At 46.8% G+C, this 9,402-nt stretch overlaps 1 protein-coding gene across 1 annotated transcript; it reads right to left on the reverse strand.

Moving 5' to 3' along the window:
• Window positions 1–5,354: 5,354 nt before the first annotated feature.
• Window positions 5,355–8,756, reverse strand: LOC149137616 (uncharacterized). Its single transcript, XM_089347401.1, has 2 exons — window positions 6,722–8,756; window positions 5,355–5,359 (listed from the first exon to the last, which is right to left on the reverse strand). Exons 1-2 carry the CDS (start codon window positions 8,517–8,519, stop codon window positions 5,355–5,357), a joined length of 1,803 nt encoding a protein of 600 aa, XP_089203527.1. The 5' UTR covers window positions 8,520–8,756.
• Between the last annotated feature and the right edge of the window lie 646 nt (window positions 8,757–9,402).

The raw sequence follows: 9,402 nt of genomic DNA on the forward strand, positions 1-9,402 counted from the left end.
TCACCTTCCTCTTGGACGTATATTTTGTTGTTAAACTTGAATATGTGACCCTTAAGTGTAACTCTGGCATTCCCTCCCTCTGCATGTGCGACCATTTTTTCTTAACCTGATCGTAGTTTTCGGGGGTCTGTATAGCTCTGATCCACTCGTTCCATATCACCCTAGGGGTCTTATTGGCCATTGAACCTATAGTAGAGGGTCTACTTCTTTCCAATCTAGAGGTGCAAAAACAACTAACGTGATGTTCTTCTAAGTAAATCCTTGTCACATGTAAGCTTCAGGAGGAGGCCTAGTTCTTCTATGTCAACACTACGAATCTCCACGTCGCTCTAGCTGATTATCTCCACACATTTCTCCACAAGATCAACATCAAGAAATGGGTATAAGGATGCTACATCTATGCTGCCTATTATGCATCCCGTCAGGTCCTAGACATGGTTGCATTCGTTGATTCCGCTGAGGAGGTCCTCTGTGCTGTCACACACATCTGGGGACATTCTGATTAGAGGGCGTATGATCATAGAGAAAAAGTAGATCGGCAGTTATTGACATACAGCACTGGGATGTCATTATTTGTGGCCTGGAAGTTAATAGCCGTGCGCTTCTTTGCCCCTAGGATGTTTGACCACATCATTATGTGGGCATTGAGGATCTTTTCTCTCTCCTCATACTGTTGTACCGTTGTTTCCCTCATGTTGGTGATGTGGGGGGCTGCATCACCTGCATGTAGTTCGATAGACTTTTTATCGACATTCTGCCGGATTTTCTGTAGGGAAGCACACACTTCTCTATTTTTTGTGCACTGTATGAATTTGTGCAAGCCACTTGTGGTCACAAGTGGCCTGCACAAACTCATATACACACATACAAACATAAGTAATAGTGACGAAAAAAGTGAAATGAAAAGGTGGAGTGCCAAAAATTATACCACTGTGAAATCTAAATATCAGATATCAAAACAAAAATAGAAAATGAACTGCCATAAGCAGGCTCACAGGATGGTGTAAGCAAGTTGTAGCACTCACGGTTCACTGCAATGCATCTCGCTGCACGATATAGTTTTACTTTTCCCAAGTACCAGAAGTCAACTTTGATATCAACTGTTCGTCTGCCAGGCACTGTATGTGTTTTGCGTGCGTATGTGTGTATATGTGTATGTGTGTGCGTGTGTGTATGTGTGTGAATGTGTGTGAATGTGTGTATACATGTATAGATGTTTATATATTTGCACAAACCCAACACATACACATGCATACTTATGCATGCACAAACTTATGTGCGTAAAGACAGATGGATAGATGGACGTATTTATGTATAAATATGTGTGTGTATGCCTGTGTGTGTGTTTGTGTGTGTCAGTGTGTGTGTCTGTGTGTGTGTCTGTATCAGTGTGTGTGTCTGTGTGTGTGTCTGTATCAGTGTGTGTGTCTGTGTGTGTGTCTGTATCTGTGTGTTGTCTGTGTGTGTGCGTGTGCGCGCGCACGTACGTGTTCGTTATTAGTGACGAAAGCAAAATTACTTCAAGATAGCATTCACTATATCTTAACGTCGATATACTGTAGAAAGCCACTCAACTGTCGTATTTGTCTTGCGAAAGCATTTCGTATAGACGTAAGTGCTAAAAAGCACACAAGTATCTCAGTAACAGTTGAAAATCGTCCAGCATCAACGGTGGAATAACTATCTAGACTTCTGAGTATTTACGCACCATCACGAGCAAGTATCCACTACAAATTGCAAGTTTAGATAAATTTAGTCTCTACATATATAGAAAAACAGTGTTAATACATCCCTGATATCGCAAATAGCCGGCAGGCTGGGTATAAAATTCGTTATTAGTGACGGAAGCAATATTCGTTCAAAATATCATTCTTTGTATCTTATTTAATATGGGTAAAAGTTTAGTGGTCAGGGTATTCGACTCACGGTTGTAAGGTCGTGAGTTCGATTCCCTGCATTGCTCTAGTCCACTCAGCTGGCAAGAATGAGTTGTACTTGTAATCCTTACCGCATTCTGTGTCACGCTGAATCTCCCTGAGAGCTATGTCAAGGATACGCGTATCTGTGGAGTGCTCAGCCACTTACACGTTAATTGCAGGAGTAGACTGTTCCGTTGATCAGATCAACTGGAACCCTCGTCGTCGTAATTTAATGTGGATGTACGGTATAAAGCTACAAAACTGCAGAATGCGTCTCGAGAAAGCATCACGTATAGACGTATAATGCAAAAAAAGCACAAGATAATATCAGCAGCAGATTTTCGTTTGCGCGTGGAGGTGCGTGGCTTAGTGGTTGGAGTGTTGGACACACGATTGTAAGATTGTGGTTTCGATTCCTGGACCAGATGATGCGTTGTGTTCTTGAGCGAAACACTTCACTTCACGTTGCTCCAGTCCACTCAGCTATAGAAATGACTACCACTAGTGGAAGCGCGTCGCATAGTGGTTAGGGTGTTGGATTCACGACCGTAAGGTTGTTGTTTTGATCTCTGCACCGGGCGATCCGTTATGTTCTTGAGCAAAACACTTCATTTCGCGTTGCTCCAGTCCACTCAGCTGTAAAAATGAGTTTAGCCTGGAGAGAGATGGGCTCCGCCAGGCTTTCTCGCCCTAGATACGCTGCATGGCTGCAGCCCCACCCACCCCAACGACCTACGGGGCTTAAGGGACTTGTCAATTGTCAATTCTCCTGTACCTTTTAGCACTATACGTCTGCATGAGATGCTTTCTCGAGGCAAATACTGCAGTCGTGTGGCTTTCTACTTTATATCCACTTTAGATCATGTTAAACTTCTTCCCATCACTTTTTCAAATTTTCACCAGAATATTCTTTTTAAAATGTAGTTATGATAGAGATTTGTATGCTGATGACGAAAATTGCATTTATTAATTTATTTATTTATTTATTTATTTATATATCGCTAGAAATTAATTGTAGAAAATTTACAGGCATTTAAAATTATGTAATTTTAGCCAATCGGCAGCCTTCGTTGCTAGATATACCGGACGTCGCGATTGTATGTCCCTATGGGAACAGCACACATAAAACCTTTATGTAGTCTCTCGACCTGCTAAAAATAGCAGCCACATTTTTCTTAAACTACATCATAACGACTTAAGACAACAAAAACGATGACACATTGTGCTGCAGCATCGTTTATTTCCTCACTTGTGACAGCCTCACTTGTTGAGTGTTACGAATAACATTTAAATTATAATCAATCTCCACGAATGTAATTTTTTGTCGAAATCACGACCTTTAAAACACTGGGCATCACAGACCGGTACTAAAGGTGCTTTCTCTTTCCTTATATTAAAACTGAACAAAGTTTAATAGAAAAAGGTGGCGTTCATGGTGAAGAAAGAATTGGTTGCCAATGTTGTATTCTTTGAATTATAGTATCGACAGCGATGATGACGATCTTATTGATGGTACTCTTTCTCCATCATCAAACCTTCTAAAACAATTTTACGATAAGAGAAGGTACATTTAATATCGATCGGTGGAGCTCAGTGTTTTAAGGGCTGTGATTTTGATAAAAGGTTACATCCGTGGAGAATGACTTTAATTTAAATGTTATAAGTAACACTCGACAAGTGGGTCTTCCATAAGTGGGGAATTTAACGGTGCCGTGGTACAGTGTGTCGCCCTTTATCGTTTTTGCATGTTTCTTTTACATATTATGGTGTAAGGAAGATTTGACTGCTATTTCTTGCAGGTCGATAGACTACATAAAGCTTTTGTGTGTACTTGTCACGTGGGGACAAACAGTCCTGACATCCGGTACATCTAATAGTGAAGACTACCGATTGGCTAAAATTACGAAATTTTAAATGCTTGTACCTTTATTTAATTTTTTCTTATTAACTTCTAGAAAAAATGAATGCAATTTTTTGTCATCAACATGCAAAACTACATCATAAACGCATGTTTTGAAAATAATCTGGTGAAAATTTGAAAAACCTGAGGAAGCTGGAAGAAATTTGATAAGATCTGTAGTGAAACTACCTCCCGCCATTAGATACAAACTACTATCGCTATTACATACAATCTTCTCATTTAAATATAAATAAATGCGAGCGTAGTAGAGAACCCATCCCTTGTCATCACGTGACTGATTATTATTCGAATCGGCAACTACTTCGAACCTTTCCCGCCAGAACGCAAACTGACCAATCACAGCCCCTAATAAGGTCACGTGATAGAGTATATTTCTACCATCTGGTGAGCCAATAGTTTGTTATAAATAGCTTTAACTCGGCAACCAAATTTGTCTCGGTCCAGTTTCTCTTTGAGAACTGCTCCGTGTACCACACGACAGCAGCAGCAGCCAGCGACCACTTCAGCAGCTTCGTCCAGCCACGATGACCTCCGCCGTCGCCACATCAGCAACAAGAGTCTACGACTACTATCCAGCATCATTGTCATGACCAACACGATTAATACCAAACAGCCTCTACACTACCAGCGTCAACACGAATTACTATGTACACCAAACCAAACCTCCGCGGCACATCTCTCTCTTCGATTCTGTTAGGTGACTCAGCTTCACCACGGTAAATAAACAGACAAGAGTTCTTAAACAGACAAGAAATTCTCAGCCAGCGACGAACATCTGTATAACAAGAATCACGGCCCGGCATCGATGCCACGACATCACAACTAGTGATCAGCACTGCCACACTCAGCCTCTCCTCACTTTCACATACAGAACTTTTCCTATAGTGTACTAACGAACTGGTATAATTGCTCACGTGTCATTTACTGACTCTTTCTATCTGCTGTAATAACTCACACATGTATCACTCACATACACACTTTTCTTTGCATGACGGCCTGTCTTTGATTATGTTCTTATATGTCGCATTCACACTCTCACACAGACATACATCTTTAACGCTACAATAAATATCTCTGTTATTCATCTTATACGGTTGTGGTCTTTCATTACTGGTCATCTATGTTATCGTCGTATAACATACCATCTATATCATCATCTGATATATATATCTTGTGTTCGACCGTGTGACACGTTTAAATAAAAGGAGTCCTCTGTTTTTCCATTCGTCACCATTTCTCCTTTTATGAGTTCGCACGGTCGTCCCTTACAGATCCACCACGTTTAGTAAGATAACAGAAAGCTGTTTTGATGTGTGTAGGGGGTGCGCATTTGCGTACGTGTGTGTGTATGTGCGTGTCAAATCGTGTGTGCACGTGTGATTGTATGTGCGTGTGATTGTATGTGCGTGTGTGTGTAAGTGTGTGTGTGTGTGTGTGCGTGCGCTCGCGCTCGCGTGTGTATGTTTGCTTGCGTGACCGTCTTCCTTCTACCGATTTCAGTCAGAAGGCTTTAGTTAACCTGAGGCTTAAAAATAAAAGTACACTTATCAAACATGTCACATTGTTTCAAGTTCAAACTGAAAACAAATGCTTAGCATTATGACATTAACCTTTTTTAGAATATAAGCATTGTGTAAGTCAGTCCGGGTTACATGACACTCTGAAATATTGTTTCAGCTTGACTTACAGTGACCTATGCCCAATAAACCTTCTCAACCCTCTTTTGTTTTCGTTAATTTTATATATATATATATATATATATATATATATATACATACGAATTTCTTATATATATATATATATATATATATATATATATATACATACACACACACACACACACACACACACACACACACACATATATATATATATATATATATATATATATATATATATATATGTGTGTGTGTGGTGTATGCGTGCGAGTAGATGTAATCGCCTTACCTCGGTTTTCCTGTCGTCGACTGCGAGTCTGTCTTGCGGTATCCAATCCTTGAAGCTTGCCCCGACCCAAAGAACACTAGGAATAGCAGCTGCTTCTCCCAAACCTAGACCGTCGCTTGGCACGTCCTCTCCTGACCACGACCCCGTTCGAAAAGGGCACGAATCCCGATCGAGGCTCCCTCTGCCCTCTTTCCTCTTCCGGTCAATTCGCCCTTCCGGTCAGCCTCCCCAGCCACTGACGTCACACCACACGCCACCCTGATCTTAAAGATCACGTTCACCCCTACTTCAATTCGAAGTCCGCCATCCAACCGGGCGGGCGCCTTACACGTCGAGATCTTCTCAAGCCGGGTGGCTCGTTTCCATCGCGCTCTTCATCCGACGAAGTGGCTATCCTGCGCAGGTCCAGCACGTGACGCGGCATTCCATCCACTGTTCCCCTGCCCCATTGTGATATGCAGCGTGCTTTCGGCGGCTTGACCCAAACTTCCTCCCCTACTTTGACGCCGGCGGGTCCCTTCTCTTCCTTGCAGAACTCCGGCGTCTTACTGGGATGCCTCCATTCATATTTGAACACTGCTCTGTGCGGCACAGACTCTTCCGCTTGTCCGGATCGGGGAGACATGTTGTACCAGTAGACCGCTTCCAGGGGCGAAATGTGCCCCCTTTCAGCCATGGCCTTGATCGTCCGATGGTGCCTCTCAATGATTCCGTTGCCGCTTGGCCTATACGCCGCTCTAAATAATCGTCGCACCTTCCACCGATCAAGCATCTCTCCCAACGCTTCCGAACGAAACGCCGCCCCGTTGTCCATTAGCAGTTCTTCCACGGGACCCCTCTCCAAGAATATCCCGTTCAGAATGCGGGCAATCTCATCGGCAATGCCTGTCCTCAGCTCCCTCCAAATGACCAGCCGGCCCGGCCCGCAGTCTACCGTGCTGAGATACATTCCCTGACGGTAGTGCGTCTACTGAGAGGTTCCCTTGCTCATGCCCACCTGGGGCGGGGTCAATGGACTGGCATCTGTCACATTTCGCGACCACTTTCTTGACGTTTCTCCTAGTGACGTCAGCATCAATCATTTTCGCCAGATACAAGGTCCTATCCACCTCCAAGTGGTGCATAGCATGTAGCTCCTTCAGTTCGGAGTCACCCAGCCGACATGCTGCCGCTATCCCTTTCCTTGCTTCCTCCAGCCACGCCTTTTTCACCCTGGTCAGTGCGTCCGCCCTGTTTCTTTCCGAAGGCACGAAAACCACGTTCAGCTTCAGTCCGAACTCGGCGATCAGCTCTCCTAGAACTCCTAGGCGGCGTTTCATCAACATCTCCGCGGCACCTTTCGTCCGGACTCTCTTCTCGCTGGTAGTTACTGTTCCTACCCAGCCGACCACGGTGGCCGAATCCGTCCGGATCTCGATCGACTGCAGCCCCCATCTCAGGGCCAAGTTCACCCCCTTTAGCACCGCATCTAGTTCGGCGACATTGATGTGGTTGAAGTCGTCCGCTTTCCGTAGCCAGGCCGCATCCTCCACCTCAGCACCTTCGATCTCCAACACAACCCCTATCGCTATACTGCTAGTATCACACCAAACCGTCTCGCACTCCGTCTTGGGCACATACCAGTTTCCTCTGACCGGGTCTTCCGCTCTCGTTCTTTCTAGGATTTCCCGCATCATCGCCACCGTCGCCTCTCCCACCTTGTCACTCCAACTCTCCCCCTCTGCTCGTCTCTTGGTGTAACTACATGCAGTGCGCAGCCAACCAGCGATCGGGTAGTGTCCAATCAACTTCCCACAAACCGAGAACAACTCTCTCCTGCTGACGCTGGAATTCAGCTCTGGGATCTCGTTTCCTCTCCGGAACACCAGCTCGCCCGATCTGTCTTTTTGTAGCTTCAGCCCCAGCGCAGCTCCCCCCACCATCGACTCAGGCGGCTTCGCAATCAGCCCGAACCTCTCCAGGTGTCTCATTACCTCGGTGGCTGGCACTACAGTCTCGTCAACCAAAATGTTGTCGATGTAGGAACTGGTGGCCTTCCTTATCTTCTCCTCTTTCCCTAGGATGTACTTGAGCACCATCACCATAATTTTCGGAGCGGAATTCAGCCCGAAACCCACCCTGGTTAAACAGTACGTCCGGCCCTTGTACCGCACCAGCTGGTATCGCCACAGCTTGTCACTCACACGGAGCTGCAAATATGCCGACTTCAAGTCGACGATCGTCGCTGCCTTGGTCGACTGTCTCCACACACGTAACGTCTCACCGCAAACGTCCGTTGCCTCGCCTCCCGTGTGGCACGATATATGGTCGTTCAGCTCCCTAAAGTCCAGCACCGGTCTGACTTTTCCTTTCGTCGGCTGCACCACCGCCATCAGAGGCAGCACTCCACTCCCCACCTCCTCTTTCCACGGGACAAGGACTCTTTCCTTGATCCATCTCTCTACCTCCTCGTCGAACTCGACACCGGCGTGACCTTTCAACGTATGCTGGTAGCAGCTCACCCTGTTCTTTAGTAGTGGGGGCTCGTCCTTCCATCGCCACTCTATCGTCCAGCTCCGACCATCAAACGCCGCCTGAAAATCTTTGTCCTCGATGGTGTAAGTGGTGCTGTCCCCGACGGGGCTCTGCTCTCCCTGGCGGTCCCGACTCACGGCGCACGATGCCCCCACGCTTCCGAACGTGACCTCTTCTCCTGCTATCTTAACGCCACCAAGACGGTTGATGGCGTCCATCCCCAACACGACATCAACCCAGTCTATCACATAGTCGATCACGATCACCCGTAGCCTCAGCGCCGCGCTCGGTAACGCTATCTCCAGACTGGAGCTGCCCCTGCAACGGATCTCTCTACCGTCGACCGCCCGGACGCTACTCGTCCCATCCCATTTCTTCGCCACCCTTGGCGTCACGAGGGTAGTCGTGCAACCCGTGTCCACGAGGGCCTTGAACTTCTTCCCCTCGGCCTCGACTTCGACTACGGGCAGCGCCTCCACAAGCGCCTCTACTTGGTTGCGGGGAAAGTTTGCGAGGCAGCAACTTTCCCACGGTCGCAATCACGGGCGATGTGCCCAGTCTTCCTACGTCGATAGCAGACTGGCCCCGATTCGGCGCATTCCCTCGCCATGTGCGGCCCCTGACATTTGAAACACCGGCCCGAGAACGGCCGCTGTCGTTGCTCGGTAGGCTTCCTCACGCCTTTCTCAGGCTGTCGTCTGTCGGAATGCGCCTCCGTCGCCGCCATCGCTATCGGCTTCCGTCCGACGTACTGTGTCAACACGCGAGCTTGTGCTACTAGCTCGCTGAGCGCCATCTTTCTTCCTCCAGGCAACTGCTGCAATCGGATCCCTTCGTCGTCGGGGAATCCATTCACAAACGCCAGCCGCGCCGCTCTGTCCAGGCCTTCTCCCGTAAACCCAGCCAGCGTGGCCAGTCTACGCACTTCCGCCGCGTACTCATCCACCTGTTCCCCCCCACCACCACCACCATCTAACAGTTCCTAGTTTAACGAAGGCAGCGTAATCGCTCTCCGTATAAGCTTCCCTCAATCTCCGTTCGATTTTCTCCGCACTTAGCCTCTCTTCCTCGTCCATTTCTAAATACAGGGTCAGGGCGCTC

This window comes from Octopus bimaculoides, chromosome 1 (genome assembly GCF_046866305.1).
Source record: "Octopus bimaculoides isolate indiv1 chromosome 1, ASM4686630v1, whole genome shotgun sequence".
NCBI lineage: Eukaryota > Metazoa > Mollusca > Cephalopoda > Octopoda > Octopodidae > Octopus > Octopus bimaculoides.